A 19,249-nucleotide genomic window follows, 5' to 3' on the forward strand; every position below is an offset into this window, starting at 1 on the left:
AGACATTCCGGGTGCTTCCATCATGCCTAGGTGTGCAAGAGCCCCAGGGTGCACCAGCAGAAGACTCTGCATCTCCTGCAGCACGATGCAGCAGAGCACAGCAGCTAAGGATCTCTCAGGACCCATGAGGCAAGGCTGCAGCTTTCCCAGCCCCAGACTGGCTTCTTCATTTGGGAAAAGCCCTGTGCAGGCCAGAACAGCAGGCTTGTTCCACCCCCAGAGCCCTGCTACTTCCTCAACAGTATTTATTTCAACTCCAGGAGAGCAAGGCTGATTAAGAAGGCTTTTATTCTCACTGCCCAGCCTCCAGGGAGCTGGAGAGGAGTCTGAGGAAGCCACCAGCAGAGCTCAGCTGAGGACCAGGAAGAAGCATTTGCAAGCCAGAGCACAGCTGTCAGAGCCTGTGCTAGGGCCAGGAGAAGGTGAGTGTGGGGTGGCAACACGTGTGCTGAAGGAGCAACACCTCCTACCCCAGAGCAAAGGCTAGGCCTTCCCTCCATAGCATGGCAGGGAAAGAGTGTCCTTCACCACCAGCTCCAAGTAGAGGCAGGTATCAAGGGCCAACAGCAACAACAACATTCATGTCAAGCACTTGCTGGCATGGACAAACAGTTCAGGCAGACCTGAATGTTATACATGCCATCTCCTCTCGTAGGGCATCTTGTGCAGCCCATTTCTTGGGAGTGGCCAAAGCCAAGGCCCTTGGGCGAGCCATTGGAGGGATCCCCCAGCACCCACAGGGCCAACAGCTCCCAGGGCCCTAGGGGAGCATCAGGAGGGCAAGAGGCAGCGGGACCAAGGCAGGCCATGGCAAAGCACACACAGCTTTGCCAGTCTCAGCAGGAGTCACATTCTTCATCCGAGCAGGAGAGGATCTCTTCTTCCAAGCATAGTGTTTTGCCACAAGCACATTGGGGTTTCCCTGGGCAGGATCAAACCACATCTGGATGCAGCGCCCACTGCCCCGGTGCTCTGTGGTGTATTTGTAGGAGTTGGACCAGATCTTCTCACACAGGTCAGCTGGTTGGGGGAAGACATGGGAGAAGGGCCTGCACATGGATCCCCAAGGGCAGCGGTTTGTTCCTGAGGACAGACAGCACCAGCAAGGCCCTCCTGAGTGAGCACACTTCAGTTCCCTCCTTCCACACAAGGAAGCAGGCCCCAGCTAACAGTCTGCCCACAGCCCACTGCTGCACATCAGCTGGTGGACTGTGGCTTGGCCACCTTCTGGTCTGCGACCCCCCAAGCCAAATGAGAGCAACCAGGTGTCTTGGCTTTGAGCCCTGGGCAGGCAGCAGTGACACTGCCAGGTCTTGGTTTGCAGGGAAAGGTGAGGAAAGGTTTGCTCCACAGAGCCCACTAACCTGTTGCCCAGTTCCAGCCCTTGTGCCAGTTCTCCTTGCAGGTGACAGAGTCCTTGCAATCCTCCCACCACTCCTCACAGTCCTCTTTGCAGAGGGGCACATGGAGAATCCTCTCCCGACGCCAGCTGCTGTCAGCCTCCAAGAGAAGAGGGCCATGCACATTGGTGGTGGCCCTCGAAAGCCAAGGGCTCTGCCACATCACAGAGGTCATCTGAATCCCCCTCCCAACCCTTTCCCTTGGCCTCCAGAGCTGACCCCCAAAAGTTTCAGTCCCACCAGACACACCTTGATAGAGAGCAATTTTTACATCAGTCAGCCTCTGCTTAGGTACACAGGCAAGCAGAGTCCTCTGCTAATCTACCTATCAGGTGGAGAGACTCACCATTCCTGGAGAGCACACATGCCAGCCCTCACCCAGGCGGGCAAGAGCATAACACACAGGGCACCAGCAGATCCCATGTCATGGGCCCAGCACAAGCTCCACTGCCTTCAGTCACAGCAGAACTGACCCCTACCTTGTCAATCCAAGGCCCCAGGTTGGGTGAGCACTCATACAAGCACGTGTCCTGGATGAAGTGCCTCTTGCACTTGGGTGGCATCACCCCACAGTGGTTCCAGTTGAAGCTGTAGAGGTAGGACTGGTCCCTGTGGGCTTCTGAGCTGGTGTTGGCTGTGCAGCAGGCATTGTCCTTCCAGGGGGAACACTGCCATGGAGCAGGAGACAGGCCCGTGAGGAGGGCCAGGCAGCAGCTCAAGGCAGTGGCAGGCTGCTGCAGGTGCCAGCTGCCTGCACTGCCTCCAGCAAGAGCACTTGAGCAGCAACAGCATTTGCCCTTCTGCAGCAACCCCAGGGCACTGCAGACTGAAGAGCTTGCGGCTGCAGCCAGATGGAGTCAGCAGGAGAGCAGGACAGGGACCATGAAGGTCAGAGCCCAGCCCAGATCACACACAGCACCAGTCCCAGCAAAGAGAAACACGAGCTGCCACCTGCTGGGCCCTGGCTGCCTGCTAGGCCTGTCCCCACCAAGGGCTGGGGAACAGAGCTCCCAGGCAGCAAGAAGCAGCTCTAACACAGAGAGGGAGGGAGCAGAAAAGATGGGCTTTTCTTGCCAGCATTTATCTCAGTGTGATCTCAGGATCCCCTGAGCTTTGAAAAAAGTGCCCTCCTGGCAAAAACAAAAAGGAAAACTGAGCTAACACAAGAAATCCCCACATCCATGGCAGCAGTAGCTCCCCCCACCCCCATTCTGCTCTAGCCTTTTGTTGGAAGAAAGGGGCAAAACAATCTGGCCCCATATACAGCACAGGCCATCTTCCCCAGACAAGAGCTTGCTAAGCCCAAAGCTCCACAGCAGCCTCTCTGGTCTGGGCAGGTGGGCAGAGGGCACCCAGACAACGCCACCTGGCATATCCTGGACTGCAGAGGTGGTGGCTGGACAGAAACATCAGCAGCACAGCAGCATCCTACCTGGCCATGCAGCAGCCCCTCTGGGCCAGGCTTGCTTTTGTGGTGCTTGGCATCCATGCAGACATTCAGCAGCAGGTCCTTGGTGGCACTCACTGTGGAGGCAGCCAGCAGCACAAGCAGCACCTGCCCCACTGCCATCTCCACAGAGGCAGGAGAAGGGCAAAGCTGCACAGGAAGGGGACAGCAGAGGACAGGCTTTAGCAGGAGCAGCAGGAGCAGAGGGGCTGTGCAGGCAAGGCACCCAGAAGGACACCAGCAGCTTGCTAGCAAGTCACAGCACCAAGGACACATGGTGCAGTGCTCCAAAGAAAGGCTGCCAGGTCAGCCAGGTGTTGTCCCCAGGCAGCCTGGCACCCTCTCCTCCATCAGCACTGCAGCTGTTTGCTAGTCAGCCTCTGAGACCCCACAAGGCACCATGATCAGCAGGACAATGCTGCATTAGAGCCCTTCCGGCTGGATTCCTTCTTCCCTTAAGCCACCTCACAGTTTAAGCTCAGAGCTTTCAGAGCCCAAGCTTCATGCAAGCTAGACAGCCCCTAACTAGGGATGGGTTTTAGCTAGTGGTTCAGAGGAGGCGGATAAAAGCACCAGCACACTGACACCTTGCCTGGACCACCAGCTGCAAGAGGCCCACCTTCTTTTCAGGAATGGGTCAGAAGAAAGAGGCATTTGCTTTGGCTCATCAGCATTTACTTTGGTTCATCTGCAACTGACAGCCATTACAGAGCCAAAACTAAGGTCTTCAAAGGAGAAGAGACTCAAGCAACAGGAGACAACTTCATGTCAGAATGTCTTGGCCTCTCCTTCCTATCCAGAGCAGGATAGGTCTTTTATGCTCACTTGTTAGAGGAATGCTACTCCCCTGCATTCCTTGTCAAGGCAGGAGAACAGTGTAGAACCACCACTCCTAAGGAAGCTTTTGCACAGCACAGGAAGAAGACACACTGCTTACAACATTAAAACACAGTATAAAGTGCTGTAGGAGAAAACAGCAACTCCTGAACTAAGGAAGCATACACATAAACCTGAGGCTAAGGAAGTAGCTAATCTGCATCATAACCACATACTCCATAAAGCAAAGAAAAGCAGCTTACCAGTCAAAAGAGCCTCCAAGACCTCTGCAAGACCTTAAAAACACTCAGTGCAGCAGCATCCTGGGCTCAGCTTTAACAGGAGAGTCTTCTCACACAGATGCTGGCACTTGAAAGTACTAATATGCTTAACGAGGTCTAGCTTGTGCCAGCATGCATTGCCTTAGGAGCAGTGGTTTAGTGACAAGCAGCTGTGCCCAGCTTCTCTCACAAGCCACCATCTCTTGCCTGGGGAGATGATCAGTTACGATGATCCATGTTATGAGAGTATCAGCTCCCAAATTAAAAAATAAATGCCAGCTGATGAGAGGAAACAATAAGCCTTGTTGCAAAGACCTGAACACTACAATTGAGCCTGAAAGCCAGCTTTGATCACAAGACCCCTCGGGAAGCCCCTACTCCCTGGCTGCTGACAGGCAGAGCCTTCCCTCTGAAACCACGCAGGTTCTTCAATCACAGCCCTGATTTGGGGGATTTTTGGTGATGAACCCACTTGCCTGAGGAGCTCCTCTTTCTGGGTGTCACTCATGAACACTTTCAGCTCCACAAGACCCTGTTGTAGTGATTTCCGCAGTCTAATTCCATGGTGTGTGAAGAATGACCTCGACAGGTTTGCTCTGAGCCAGCCGTGTGCTGTTTTCATTTTTCGTGCTTCTCGTTCTCGTAGTGGAAGTGACAGTGAGCGATTATTCCCCATTCATCCTCTCTGTGCCTTTGTCACCTCTATCGCATCTCCCCTCAGCTGCCTCTTGTCCATGCTGCAGAGTCACGGTCTGCTCAGGTCTTGTGGCACGTCTTTCCCTTCCCCGAAGGAGGCACAACTGCAGCAGTATCCCAGACACATAACGCCATTCTTGCTTTGTTTTCTACCCCTTGACAAGGAATTTCTAATATCTGGCTTGCTTTTGGGCACTGCTGATCACCAAAATGATGTTGTCATAAAACTGTCAGAACTTGTGACAGCTTATTCCTGAGGGATAATTGTTAGCCACGAGCCTGTCCTTTTCTGCCTAAAGTGTTGTGCTTGATGACCTCTAGTGGGGGCCTTATTCAGAGCCTTTGGGACTCCAAGTAGGGTCGATCAACTGGATCTGCCTCACCCAGAATCTTTTCTGGTCCTTTGAGGACTTTGGGTATCCTAGGGAGGCTCGTCTCCATGTTAGAAGAGCCGAGCTGAGCCTTCCCCAGGATCGCGTGCTTATGCAAGGGCCGGTTGATTCAACCCTTCATTATTTTCTGCATCCTTGTCCCACACAGGTCTCACGTTCATGGTTCTGCAGTTCTCCAGATCTCCCCAGAAAGCCTTTTGAGTGCGAGCCACATGAACGTGTATCCCGTGTCCGTGAAGGGGGTACTTGTCTGCGTGATGCTCAGTGCAGAAGATGGGGAAGCTCTCCCTCTCTCTGTAGTCCCACCAGTATGGCTTGTCTTGATAGCAGAGGTGGGTGGGTGCACCCCCATTTGCTCCATGCAGCTGACTTGCCTTGTGCAAGTTGTCTGGGGGCTCTGAGACTGAGAGTGTCCTGGGGACCTCCCACCCCGAGGTGAGCTGTGGTGAGCTGGCTCCGCGTGCTCCTTCCCGGGGGCAGACTCAACCCAGCAGCTGCAGGGCAGTGAGTTCAGGGTGCTGAACCCCTCTGCCCCATGGTGTCCCACCTGGCTCCAAGTCGCCGTGGGGATCAGGACGCTCAGAGTGTTGCCTGTGGGCAAAAAGGACACACACCTTATATATAGCGCCAAGAATTTGTTGTCGGTGTAACTGAGGTCTTAACAGTGTAACACAACAATCACCATTAGTCCAGATCTAATTATTACTGAAAAAAGAATGAGAAAATAAAGAAACAAATACTCCTCTACAGAAAAAAGAAGTCTCAATTACAATAATGCAGTTAAAATTGCTATGCACACAGGTCCTAGTTTCTTCCCCTTTTCCTGGGGTTTTACTCACACCTTCACTGCTCCTCTGGGTCCTCATGTTGAGGGCTTCAGTCTGGTGAGGGGTGGGATGTTACAGCAAACCATCAACAACTGGAGTCCTTCACAGGGGGGAATACGATAGTGATGCTGATGGTTTCTTCTTCCTCCCTGCAGGATCCAGCCGGGGTCGTTCTTATCTTTCTAATGTGCTTTTACACCTTGCTCTTTCTTCACTAGTCTGCAAGTCCATGATACATGCAAATTTCCTATAGATGGTGCATTTTACGCATGTTAGGTCTTTGTTCTTTGTTCTCTTTGTTACCCCTAATAAATGTTTCTGTGCATCTACGGGTCTGAATTTCTGTAACTGGTGAGGTGTTTATAGGTGTGGGGTCTCCAGTGCCAGCCTGGGCCCCGTCTCTCGTCATCCCCTGCCAGCACTGCTCTACGCCGCATCCTACCTCTCCACTTCTCAAGGCCTCTGCTGTCATGCCGGATCTGGATTTCCCAATGCTACCTCATTATATCAGAGACCTAAATATCTCTTTCCACACAGAATAACCACTTATTACTAGTATCGGTATGAAATGATAAACTATGGCTGCACCATGCAGTGATTAGCAAAAGGAAAAGAAATTAGCCATAGCCACCTGGTTGGAAGAAAAATTACTGTCACTGCTAACTCTAGTAAAAACCAAGATGCAGGCAGGGTTTCTTTGTAGTAGAATGTAAATAATTGAAGAGAGAAGGGAAGAAACCAAGTCCCCGAAGTCAGAAGTGCCTGCTTCTGCCATGCCATGTGGCCAGGATCATTGGTAAGCCAGCAGCAGCAAGGGTACCTTGTATCCTCAAGTTCCGACTGTCCGTGCTTTACCTAGGGCAAGCCCTGGCTGAATTCTGATATGTAATTCTCAGTGGCTGATTTGGCCTTTTTCCTCTCTGCCATGCACAGTCGGAAGACATCTGCATTCGACTGATGCCTACATGTTTGACAGCAGGGATCCAGAGGTGCTCACACCTCCTGCAGCTCAGCATGTTTAGAGGCATTCGCGTGTGGGTGTCTAGTCCAGGAAAGCTCTTCCAGGTCTCGGATTGCTTGTGATGCCCTCCCTGAACTTTCCCCGTTTCATGTCCCTCTTTGAGATGAAGGAAGCAGAACTGCACAAGATCAGGGTGAACATTAGGTTTATACAGCCGTCTAAGGACGTTCCCTGATGTTTATTCCTGTCCTAACCATTATTTGCATTCAGTTTTTCTTTTTTTCTTTTTTAATGCTTCTGAGCACTAACCACGGAGCTACTCAGCAGTCAGCAAAAACAAAGGTTTAACCTGCAAGGCCTGTCGCTGTGTTGGAAACTTCCTGCACTCAGCAACATTTCATGGGCGCTGTGAGAGCGGTCTCAGGCTTTAACAGCGCTAAGGGACAGAGGGCTGGAGGCTTGTGTTAGTACATTGGCAACGGGTACAGGGCGAGGAGAAGGAGCTGTGGAGGAGTGCAGCAGAGCTTGTGCACCAGCACCTCCAGCAGCAGGAGCCATCGCTGGCAGGATCTCATCTGTCAAGGGTCGGTAAAGCATTTCCCAGGTTTTAGTGTGATGCTGGCTGTTGAGGATCCCTTTGGCTCAGAGGAAGGCGTGTTTGCAGTTTTTCCTTCTGCTGCTTTGCAGCTTCCCGCAGAGGCTGTGTGGCCGGTGGGGACGGTGAGCGGGGACCGTGTGGTTTGTGTCCCCTGCCCAGTGGAGAGTTGAAGGCACAACGACTCCCCCAGCTCCTATTCCCTTTGGCTTGTCTGCGCCTCTTCACAGCAACACTGTGCTTCCCAGGGACACGCTCCTTCTGCCTCTGGGTTGCTCGTAATGCTCGTTCTCAGCAGTGTTTTGTCAGGAAAATATTATAAATAGCTGTGCGTGGGCAGCACAGGCAGGGAGCACCTGGGCCTTGACTCTTCACTTCGTCAAGACCTTGCATCCTTGGCAGGACTAAAGTTGTCAATGCAGCGAGAAGGAAAGACTACTATGATCTTTAATTCCCCATGAGCGCAGTACCACTAAGACGTGGGAGCACGACGAAAAGCTGAAACGACAGCTACTCTTCGTAAGTTTCCATTCAGATTTCCACCTTTATATTTACTTCTTCCCACTACTACTTGCTCATTTTTCCACACTTCCTAGATCTGTAGATTTTAGGGCGAGAAGGGACCAGTGAAGTTACTTGGTTTTAATTCCCCCGCTTGAAAATAAAGCAGACCAACTGAAGAAAGGCTGGGGGTGTGCCAGGAGAATGAGACATGACCTGGAAAATTTAAAGGAGCTTGGATTGCGTAGCGTAAAGAACAAAAGACCAAAGAGAACTGTCTTTCAGTGTGTAAAGCAGAGCTGTGGAAAAGGGAATCAACTCTTCTTTGTGACGGCCGTGGGCAGGGCCAGGCAGGGTGGGTTTAGCCTGCAGGAAGAGAGGGTCGCCATAGGAGTGGGGTGAAGGCAGTGAAGCACGGGACTAGATTGCCTAGGGAGGATGCCGCTTTGCCATTGGTGGCACTTTGAAAACCAGATTGAGCAGGTGCCCATCAGGAATGGCATGGCATAGGTGGATCCTGCCTTTGGGCAGGCAATGGACTAGGGCACTGTCCCTCTGCAGCTGATCGAAGGATGGCTGCTGGTGGTTCATCAGAGATGGGAAAGGGGTCTCCTGAGGGCCCTTTCCGGCATATTTCCTATCAATTCTGTGATGAGCCAGGTGACCACCACATTTTACTGGCATTAAATCAGTGAGCTCACTTTGACCTGAGATGTCCTCCGGTTGCCCTTTGAAGACTTCAGGCAGAAGAGAATCCGAAGCTTCTAAGGTTGCCTGTTCCCACTGGAGAATGCTAAATCTCTGCTAAAAATGTGTTTCTTGCTTTGCTTTAGCTACCACAGCTTTTAGCCTTCAAGAGATAAGGCTTCTCCTACCTCCCCTGCCATATCAAAGGGCGTTTTGTTTTCAGAAATCTCTTCCTCTGGAAGGAATGGTAGGCAGGAATCAACTTGCTTCCTAACCACAATGGCAAATCTGCCCTGTTTTAAGTCAGTTTTCCCTGCTTAGCATAAAATCAGAACTTAGTGCCTGGTATGACTTTTTCAGAGTGAGGCTGCAGTGTCTTGCTATGCTTTACTGCTGTTTAAAAGATGCTCAGATTAGAAAACCTGCGCACCTGCCAGCTACTTACAGAATTTTCCATGGCTAAAATACACATGCAGAATTCCCGCCGTCTCCGTGTGGTTGCGCTTGTTTTTAGGAAAGCAATCCATTTCTCCTTTCAGCTCTTTCTGCAAGAATGTGCTCTAACCCGTGGGCAATCAACCCAGAGCCTTGGAGGACATTGCCTGGCCGTGTTTAGCTGGGGGACAAGTGTGTGATCAAGACACTCGCAGAGCTCCAGTTCCTCGGTCATTCGGGGCTCCTTGAAGCCAAGGTCTCAAAAGGTGTGTCGTTTGGGAAGAGGGAGGAGAGGACAGAAGACAACTGGCATGAAACTGCATCTCATCCTGCAGTGGGATTGGGAAGCTGTCGGGACTCAATCCAAAGAATCAACAGCACTTCTAAATTCACCATTTCAAGAGAACTTCCTACTTCTTTCTGGAGTGAAAAGCCATATCAATGACACCAGAGTCTCCTGACTCCATTAAGTGGAAGCCCAAAAATGCCAAAGGTGCAGGTGAAATTGACATAAATATCTTTGCTTCACCCGCTACATTTGATTACTTGCTATTTATCTGGGGGACAGTTATGAACTTTCCTCCCTTTTCCTGAAGTTGTAATGTTTATAATAACAGCAATATTGCACATTGACATTTACAATCGTACTAGGTAAAGGAAGAAATTATCAGGCTCCCAGGCTATATGGTATTTATTCTTGTCATAGCGGAGTGCAAGGATTGCGTCTTTCTACACTATGCTTCTGCACCATCATGCTTTCACGTACATAACGGTTTGTACTGCAGCACTTTGAAAGTGCCAGTGCATGAAACATAAAGCTATTTGCTTAGATTTTGCTGATTTATGATCTGGGGTTATTTCTAGGTGGCGTGTTTTCCTTTGGTTCACTGATCACATTAGTGAATTGCCTTTTTGTGCTTCAGTTCATCATGTCGTGTTGCGATAGGAGCAATTCCTCTCAGCTGACGTTCATGCTGACGGGCATCCCGGGGCTGGAGGCTGCCCATGTCTGGCTCTCCATCCCTTTCACTTGCATTTACGTTGTGGCACTGGCGGGGAACTGCACGATCCTCTTTGTCATCTGGACCGAGCCGAGCCTCCACGAGCCCATGTACCAATTCCTCTCCATGCTGGCCATCACGGATCTGGGCTTGTCTCTGTCTACAATGCCAACCGTGATGGGTATTTTCTGGGCCAACCACAGGGAAATCAGTTTTGATGCCTGTTTTGCTCAAGTCTGCTTTGTTCATTCATTCTCTTTCATGGAGTCTTCGGTGCTTCTAGCCATGGCCTTTGATCGTTATGTGGCCATCTGCTACCCACTGAGATACTCCTCCATCCTCACCAGCGCCAGGATAGCCAAGATCGGGCTGGCTGTCATGTGCCGATGTCTCTTAGGGGTGCTGCCATCCCTCTTCCTGCTGAGAAGGTTGCCCTTCTGCCGGTCCCATGTGCTCTCCCACTCCTACTGCCTGCACCAGGACATGATCAAGCTGGTATGTGCAGACATCACATTCAATAGCATGTACGGGCTAGCCGTAATGGTCCTCATAGTTGTGTTAGACCCCCTGCTCATCTTTGTGTCATATATACTGATTGCTAAGGCAGTCGTGAGCATTGCATCTCCAAGTGAGCGTCTCAAGGCTTTAAACAACTGCTTGTCCCACATCCTGGCAGTCCTAGTACTGTACATCCCCATGGTTGGCGTGTCCATGGTTCACCGTTTTGGCAAACATGCCTCCCCTCTTGTTCACATCCTCATGGCCAACATCTACCTGCTGGTCCCCCCCGTGCTGAACCCCATCATCTACAGCATTAAAACGAAGCAGATCCGCAGGGGTGTCCTCAGGGTGCTCACACCAAGGAGGATCTTCTCCCCGTGGCACCACGGGAGCTGAGAGATCTCCTTGACAGAGGTCACTGCTCTGGGAAACACCCACTTCATAGAATGATCCAGGTGTCGCTTCAGCATTTGGAAAGTGCATTTGCTTCGCCTCACTCAGGGCACCCACTCAGTGCAGTTATTAACTGTTATTCATAGCCATCCATTAAGAATCATTCATCAAAAATCCCCGTGCATGAAGCGAGTGGAGCCTGTGACCGAGTCGCTGCAGCCTCTGCTTGTGAGGAGCACTGTTCTTCCCGATTCCATCCCTGTGGCAGCCACGGGCTTTTGCAGATTCACAGACTGTAAGCAACCATTAGGGCATTTTCTAGCCCACAGTTTCCTGTAGTCAGCCCTGTCCTGTGACTCCTTCAAATGCTTTTCATTCCAAGGACCTGAATAACGCTGCCTGTTCCATTTACAGGCTGTACAAGCAGTCACAAGGCAGTTTCAGTGCCAGTGCAATAGTCTTGCATGAGCACCTGGTAGTTGTCTTGCGGGCTTACTGCATGAGAAGTTTGATCTGTTCCAGATGATTTTGATAGGAAGCTTCACATGAAAATGGGCATTTAAGTCATCTGCACACCTCAACAAATTCTCTACGCACTCCACTTTCCAGCTCATTCTGCTCATGAAAGCCATATTTTAATACATCCCTTAGTTTGCCAGATGTCAGCCACAGTGCTTTGCTCCCACAGCTTTTCATGATTGTTACCAGGGGCATCAGCCAAGGAGTCTCAAAAGGGGGTGGGAAAGGGCAGAACTGTTACCAGGAGCTTCCAACAAGAGTGCACCCAAGGATACAATTCTCCCAACTGTAACTGCTACGTCCTAGAGGAGTACAGAGAAACCAGCAGAAACCAGTTGAAACCAAGGTTAGGAACAAGACAGCTTTCTCAAGCAAAGAAACGAGCCAAGCCGAGACCAACTACGGAAAAGGAGCTCGGAGTTCATGGAAAAGGCACCTCTTCAGCAACCACTAGGGACCACCAGAGACCCCCACAGAAGCCCCCTGGAAACTCAGACCGCATGCATAATGACTATGTAAATATGATAATTAGTTCCAGGAAATAGAATGAATATGTATAATCATTTGGGGAAATTTAATGCATATGTATGTAACAAAGCAATATAAACTTTGGCTAATGCAACATACGGCATGCATGTTGGGAGGAGAGATCCCCCATGCATCTGGCGCTGTAATAAAGAGAATGCCTGCTGTTTAATGCTACATTGGTGTTAAGGCGTTTTACTCCCGATTTCGGTGTCACGATGGCCCGTGATGTCTGATGTTCTTCTTCTCCCCTCGTTTCTTTCTCCTGGCCCATCCTTTGAGTCAAAGGTCTTGGATGGTCTTTTCATTCTACACCTTAAACGTCATATAAAATTCTCTGACCTGTGCTTCAACCCACAGCAAAATTACCAACAATAAGTACTACCAATAAGAATTGCTTCTGTTGTGGTGCTTACTGACAGAGATGGTTTGACAAGAGGACTGCTAAATGACAAAAGAAATCAAACTTTCAATCACAGACTTTTCAGATAAACAGATCTGAGTGTGGGACTTCTGTGCCACTTCGATGGTGTGCCTCTCATTTTATACATATGGCTCAGTCATGTGGCTATCTGTAGATAAGGAATTAAAGGATCATTTAGCGGCTGTGATGCAAAGACAGCTCTGTTACTTGTGCAGTTGTAGTTCTTAGTTCTTTAGCCAGGCGAGAAGCCTGCAAAGCCTTTGGCAGGTGCTAGCAAGCACAGGAACTGGATTTCTCTTTATACAAAGTGCATGTCCTGAATTAATGGTATATAGCTAGGGTAAGAAAAAGCTTTTAGTGGGCTTGGGCTGCTCTGTAGAAATCTCTTTGGAGAGACAAGTGCTGGGAAAAACAGGAAGGAAAACATTGAGGAATGTGAAAAACGGGGTGAAGACAACATGTAAACTATTGAGAGTATTCATTGAGGGCATGTCAGGGGAGGCCTGTGGTGGTCCCAGGAAGGAGAGAGAGACAAAACATGTGGAAGGAGAAGGGATGCTGTTCCAGGAACAACAATGTGATAGAACATTTTGTTCTTTTGTTTGTTTTACAGCAGGGACTCAAGTGCTTATTCCAGTGAAAAGAGTGTTGCTGATGATACAGTGCATGCCAAAATGATCTGTACTGATGGGCTTCTGTTTACATGAATAAAAATAAGAAGGAAGGGCTTGCAAAAATGTGGATCCGCTCAGTAAAAGAGGCAATATTTATCACCACACACATTTCATGGCTGTGGAGGACACACTTTGTAGGATGTGTGCAGCCAGCTATAAAACACTGTTGATATCTCTAAAATTCAGTGCTGGTAGTCAGGGAACATTTCCTATCAAAAATGCATTTGGTTCCCCAAAACATTCTGAGCTCCACACAAATTATTTCAGTGGCGGGGAGAGCTTTCAGAAAGAGTCCCGCACTGGGTGAAATACCTTTAGAGACAGAGAGTTCACCACCCTCTGTGGCCACTTGTTCCAGTGCTTAATGATAGTCTCAGTTAAAGACCACACCTTGCTTTACCTGAAACCTTTGGTTCTGTTGTTCCAACCTGCAAGCTTAAGCCTTTCCTCCTGCATTAAGCAGCCCCCTTTCTTTCAGAAAGCCCTGACACATCTGCAGACCTTAAGTCCTGATCAAGCTCCCTGCTTTGAGCTGGGGCTGAAAGGACCTAATTTCAAATGTGTGCAGTGCACATGGAGGTTCCTCTTGGCCTCTCTGCAGCAATGGTTGGCCTCTACATATGGGCGAAAATAAAAGTGCTGCTCTGCTGGGTCAGTCAGTGGGTGCTACCGCAGGAGAGCCCATCTGAAGAAAGGGGGACGCAAAGTCGCTAGAGCCATTTAATGTGCAAGACAGGTTAAATGCTGGATTCTCCAAGGAATGCCAGGCTGAATCAGACCACTCCACTAGTCTGTCAGGCTCAAATAGCTTTTAAATGGAAGCCCCAGCCAGCTCATGCCTAGTGCTGGCTCTGCACCTCTGGTGGACCTGGGCAGTCTGCTCTGTTTCCCAGTTCTGCTTCTCCCACAGGGATGGGGATCTGGAGACACTCAAAGCACCTTCTGGCCACAGGGTAAAGCCTGGCTCATCCCTGTGTGTTGCTGCTCATTGTGGGGGGGAATTTCAGGTTTAAGGCTGCCTTGATTTTCTTGTGCAAGCTCGAAATCAATGATCATGTTTCATTGCTCCTGCTGGCTTTGATACCCTGCTGGGACTCCGAGGGTGCCCTGTTTTCCCAGCCTGGACTCTTTTGTAGAAACTGGAGATGGAGAGTCCCATTCCTCATGGGGCCGCAAGTGCGGCGGATGAGTTTGGAGCATGGATCTTGTGCAATGCGGGGTGCTCCAGCAATGCAGAGCTCCACTCGAGAAGGAGAGATGCCGCACTGCTGTGTTTTGCTCACTTATGGAAATGACACTGAAATGGCAGGACAACACATGAAAGGGGGAACTGCAGTACAGCTGCTCAGCTCTAAGTGCACACAAAAACCAGACGTTTGCAAGGAGCAGCCCTGGCACTGCTGACTGGCCCCCGCCAGCTTGCGCTACCCGAGCCCCACGGCTGACAACAGCAGGGAGAGTGAAAATGTTGGTGGGCAATGCAGCACCCCGGGAAGGCACCGCCCCTGTAACCGGCACACAGGCCCTTGTGCCACCGGCGCAGCAGCACACTAGAGCCTGCACAAAAACAAGGGGTGGCGACAGCAATCACCTATGCTGCTTTACTGTGCATTAAATCAAGAATAGGCTTCAGTTCCTTAGAACACAAATGTCTTTCCTGACCAATAAATACAAAGCGTTTAAGACAAGAATGAGAAAATACCTGTCCCGAGATAGGAAGTCCTTGCCATTAACAGCAGCATCATCACTGATCAGCTACCCCTCAGCAAAGCTGCTGTTTAATAAAAGCCTGCAGGCAGCGACACCTTTAGAAGCAACAACAATTTACCAGCCCCGATGATACCAGCAGCTGAAGTCTCTGACCAGGGCACATTGACTACACCAACTCTGGACAGAATGATTGTCCTTGTTCTTTATTAGGATCTCTGGCAATACCGAGTTGTGAGTCCATTCCATCGGGAAAAATATTCTTGCCACAGTTCTTTGTAGCAGCCTCTATTCCACTGTCATTGCACAAACTAATTCTAGGGTGGCAAAAACATCCCTCAGCAATGAGGAGGTCGTGTTCTGGTGTCCTTCTAACTGCTTCTCCTCTCCACAGTACTGCTGGCTGTCACGTCCACGCTCTGAACTGGGAACCCTGGGCGCATCGTTCACTGTAAGCTCAGCCCCAGTCTAGCATGGCTGCTTTTGGCCAAGTCCGTCTGGATCAGCTGCAATTTCCACCTCTAACTCACTTTCCCTGCAGTTGGAGACAGCGTGCCTTGGAGATCTGCACTGTGCTGCCAAGACTGCCCAGGCAGCAGCTTTCCAAGCCCAGGCAACATCCCAGTGCTACTGATGGCAGCAGAGCACAGCTGCAGCAGGCAGTGCTTCCAGGCACCAGTGTCTTGCCAGGACATAGATGGTCCAGCACCATCCAGCCATTCATTTGGCTACTGCCAAGGGATCTGTGAAGTGTTTCCTGTGCTGTGAGAGGCGCAGACACAGAGAACCTGCTACTAAAGGAGAGGCAGATGCTGGGAGAAAGCGGTGCATTTCCATATTGTCACAGACTCATACAGTAATGCTGGAGGGTGCGATGGGACACGACGACAGAGCCAGAATCACCTGGAAGAGCCAGGGCTGCAGACAGGAAACACGCTGGCAGTGCAGACTGCAGGACAGGAGAGACACTTACCTCCTCACCTGTGCATCAGGAGGGCTGTAGCTCACATTTCTCTACAATCAGCGCTCACCGAGGTTTTCCTGCTATGCCCCCCTCTCTGGGTGTCTCATCCCTGCCATGCAGATCCCTTGACAGCAATGAAAGGATTGGCATGGCTGATGCCTTCCCTTGTCCCCGCAGGGCCTGGGCACAAGCGCCTCACAGGCCTGGATGGAGACCTGGAGACCCTCGGAAATGCTGCACCCGAGCTTTGCCTCCAAACCCTTTTGCAGGAGCAGCATCTCTCTGCCTTGAACTAATGCACAAGCTCTGAGCAAGGCAAAGAAACACCAGCCCCAATAAACAACTCAGTTTCTCCGGCTTCCCATCCAAGGCAACATGGACATTACTGTCTCACGAATCTGCTTGTTGTTCACTCCATAAATGACAGGATTTAGCATGGGGGGAACCACTACGTAGAGACAGGCCAGCAGGATGTGGACGTGGCGCGGGATGCTGTGGCCACCAAAGCGGTGCGTGAAAAAGGAGAAGAATGCTGGCACGTAGAACAGGAGGATGATGCAGAGGTGGGAGCCGCAGGTGCTCATAGCCTTGCGACGGGCACCTGCGGAGGGCAGCTGGAAGACAGCCCTGAGAATCAGTCCATAAGACACAGCAATGAACACTACATCTATCCCCACTGACAGCAGGGCAACAGTTAAACCATACACAATATTGACTTTTATACTTGTGCAGGCCAGTCTGGCTACACCCATGTGCTCACAGTACGAATGAGGGATAACACGGTTTCTGCAGTAAGACAGCCTTAGCAGCAGAAAAACCATCGGGAAGATGATGCAGAAGCTTCTGACAACAGCTGCTAGCTCTATTCTCCGTAAGACTGAGTGGGTCAATAAAGTCACATATCTCAGGGGGTTGCAGATGGCAACATACCGATCAAAGGCCATGGCCACCAGAATTGCTGACTCTGCAACAAAAATAAAATGAACGAGAAACACCTGAGCAAGGCATGCACCAAGAGAAATGTCCCTCACTCTGAACCAGAAAATAGCTAACATCCTGGGCACTGTAGTGGTAGATAAGAGCAAGTCTGCTAGTGTTAATGCAGAAAGGAAAAGGTACATAGGCTTGTGGAGGCTTTGTTCTCTCACTATGGTAAATAGCAAGACTAAGTTGCCTAGAAGGGCAAAAATATACATGGAGAAGAAGGGGAGAGAAATCCAGAGGTGAAACTTCTCCAGGCCTGGGATGCCAACAAGGAGGAATGTTCCTGGCCGGAAGGCTGTGTGATTGACGTCTGCCATAGGGGTCTTTGGTCTTCTACTTAGAAACACCTGAAAAATAAAGGACAGTACTCTGGGAAGGGAAGAGATGCAGCAGCATTTCCTTGGATTAGGCAAGAGGAAAAGTGGGAGGAAATTCAGAGAAAGCCCAGCTAGCAAGGTGGATGCTCACCAGTGCAGCAAAAGAAGGTCAAGGCAGCAAACACAAATTGAAAGGGGCGATTTACATTCAGCCCTAGGCAGAGGCTGCTTCTGGGTGCAGGCCACCCCGCACCCACGGAGCAGAGGTCGTTCCCCCATTCGAGCCAGGCTGGCGAAACACGGCAGCTCCTGCCGCTCGCGAGGGCAAGGCTGGGCTGCCGAGCTGGGAGCTGCACAACGGGCTTCTGCAGCACAGCCCTGGCTGTGATGACCATGCTCCGTGAGCTCTCCACCCTGCTGCCACATCTGCCTCCCCCATCACACCCAAACGCTCATCCCTTACTCTGCTACACAGAGCAGCAGTGCCCCATTGCCTTGTGGCTTTGCAGCCCTCGCCTTTTGCAGAAGACGGCTCAGAGATTGCTGAGCCACAGCAACAAAAAGCAGCCCCAGCACTGAGGACTGCACACGGTGACTCACCAGGTCTGGCCTTAAGCGGCGAGGAGGAGCTGCAGGCAGTGATCTTGGTGGAGCATTTGCAGTGCTGCTGTCTCAGACCTCAGCGTATTTATGCTCTCTTGCTGCAAGTCCCAAAAGGATGCTTAGGGCCAACAGGGAGCTGCAGCTCTCTGGTCTGCTCTGAGGCATCCAGATGCAGGTGATGAAATGTAAGTCTGAAAATGAGCAGTAGAGGCGCAGGAAGCAAATCCATCTGCCCAGGTGAGCAGGAGGGAGTGTGAAGAGGAGAAAGCTAGCAGAAAGTATAAATGATAATTTTGGAATGATAACTCCTTCCCATGCAGAGGAAAGGCAGCATCAAGCAGCAGCTTGCAGAATGTAGTGAGCCAGGCAAAGCGTGGAAGAAAAGACACAACACTTATGATTGCTTTCCCAACAGCAGCTATAGCTGTCTGCCTTGGCGTGAATACCTGGGCCTTGCCCAGCCGTCACACAGACGCCTGACACAGCCCATCCTGCAGGAGTCCGAATCAAAGCGGATGTGCAAACCCTAGGAACTTCTTACAAGTCGCACGCCACCTGCTATTGTGCAGCATGGGTGTAGTGCCTGTCAACACGCCTCAGTTAACAGTGTGCACCTCCAAGGATGCATTACCACTAGGCAGTCCTTACTAGCGTCATGTTCTTATCACATATACTCGGCAGAGTTCAGCTGTGAGAGTCTCAAGTACTGAAAGACTTTCCTGATGGGGAAGCAGATCTTCTCACCTGTGGCCTCAGCACCATCGAGAGCTTCACTGTAGCTGGTGCAGCTCTCATTGATGCATGCACACATTGAGTGGAGAAAAGACTCTTCTGTTCCCCCAGCTGCCTCTTGCCCTTGCACCTGGAGGCTCAGCAGTTTTCTGACGGACACCTTTCAGTCCAGTTTCTGGAAGAAAGGAGTAAAGCTTGTTTGAAAGGGCACGCCAAGCAGGTGCCCCCCACTCAGAGCTAGTCCGATGCTCAGCAACCCTGCCTGACAGGACACATTCCCGTCAGTATGCAGTGAAACTCCCGCGAGGATCTCACAGTTCATGCTGGAGCTCTGCAGCACCTTTCGCGTTGCTGTCTCTCGCTTGGTTTTGCAGAGGGGAAACTGGGGCACACAACAAAGGTGTGATTTGCCTCCTGCGTTGCTTCTGCCTTCATATATTGCTCCTCTCCAGCCTTGCAGAGGCAGAAGGTGTGTACGTGGGTGTCTGGGAGTGAGAGAGGATGAACCCCATGCACACAGAAGACACTTTTGGCATGAAGTCTGCATCCAGCTGTGCTGAGGGGCTGTAGAAATGTTTCTGCTAACAACCACAGTGAGATGAGGATGCCTATGAGAAAATCCATAGAGAAAGCGTTGTGGCCTGCCGCCAGCATGTGAAATGCTACCTCAGCTTGTGCTGAATAAACTAATTACAGCAAATATTCTCATGGCATATTAAAATGGCAAAGAATTACATAGAATTACACGTACATGACTCACAGCAAATCTGAAAGCCCTTCTCATTTGCCAGGTGCAGACAAAGGGCAACAGCTACCCAGAAGTCGCATAAACAGGCATTACATAGAATTACATGTACATGACTCAGA

General features: G+C 50.6%; 3 protein-coding genes across 3 annotated transcripts; 1 reads left to right on the forward strand and 2 right to left on the reverse strand.

Annotated features, from left to right (window-relative positions):
- Positions 1–760: 760 nt before the first annotated feature.
- LOC136991081 (folate receptor gamma-like) lies at positions 761–2,973 on the reverse strand. Its single transcript, XM_067289569.1, has 4 exons — positions 2,833–2,973; positions 1,880–2,068; positions 1,365–1,500; positions 761–1,083 (listed from the first exon to the last, which is right to left on the reverse strand). Exons 1-4 carry the CDS (start codon positions 2,968–2,970, stop codon positions 761–763), a joined length of 786 nt encoding a protein of 261 aa, XP_067145670.1. The 5' UTR covers positions 2,971–2,973.
- Positions 2,974–9,967: 6,994 nt separating this feature from the next.
- Positions 9,968–10,936, forward strand: LOC136991019 (olfactory receptor 51Q1-like). Its single transcript, XM_067289496.1, has one exon. The coding sequence runs from the start codon at positions 9,968–9,970 to the stop codon at positions 10,934–10,936; it is 969 nt and encodes a 322-aa protein (XP_067145597.1).
- A 2,805-nt stretch (positions 10,937–13,741) lies between these two features.
- LOC136991020 (olfactory receptor 52Z1P-like) lies at positions 13,742–17,047 on the reverse strand. The gene is made up of 3 exons (XM_067289497.1): positions 16,122–17,047; positions 14,563–14,625; positions 13,742–13,760 (listed from the first exon to the last, which is right to left on the reverse strand). The coding sequence occupies exons 1-3, from the start codon at positions 17,045–17,047 to the stop codon at positions 13,742–13,744; spliced, it is 1,008 nt and encodes a 335-aa protein (XP_067145598.1).
- Between the last annotated feature and the right edge of the window lie 2,202 nt (positions 17,048–19,249).

The sequence above is a fragment of the Apteryx mantelli genome, chromosome 1 (genome assembly GCF_036417845.1).
Source record: "Apteryx mantelli isolate bAptMan1 chromosome 1, bAptMan1.hap1, whole genome shotgun sequence".
NCBI classification, from domain to species: domain Eukaryota; kingdom Metazoa; phylum Chordata; class Aves; order Apterygiformes; family Apterygidae; genus Apteryx; species Apteryx mantelli.

What these genes read in the sequence shown, in the direction of transcription:
- LOC136991019 (XM_067289496.1), top strand. Translation starts at nt 9,968, where the DNA reads ATGTCGTGTTGCGATAGGAGCAATTCCTCTCAGCTGACGTTCATGCTG.
- LOC136991020 (XM_067289497.1), bottom strand. Translation starts at nt 17,047, where the DNA reads ATGGCAGACGTCAATCACACAGCCTTCCGGCCAGGAACATTCCTCCTT. An exon ending in CGTGAGACAGTAATGTCCAT is followed by an intron (nt 14,626 to 16,121) that starts GTTGCCTTGGAT and finishes TGCAGGCTCTAG; the next exon opens with TGTGCTGCTGCGCCGGTGGC.
- LOC136991081 (XM_067289569.1), bottom strand. Translation starts at nt 2,970, where the DNA reads ATGGCAGTGGGGCAGGTGCTGCTTGTGCTGCTGGCTGCCTCCACAGTG. An exon ending in AGGGGCTGCTGCATGGCCAG is followed by an intron (nt 2,069 to 2,832) that starts GTAGGATGCTGC and finishes GCTCCATGGCAG; the next exon opens with TGTTCCCCCTGGAAGGACAA. An exon ending in GGGCTGGAACTGGGCAACAG is followed by an intron (nt 1,084 to 1,364) that starts GTTAGTGGGCTC and finishes GTCTGTCCTCAG; the next exon opens with GAACAAACCGCTGCCCTTGG.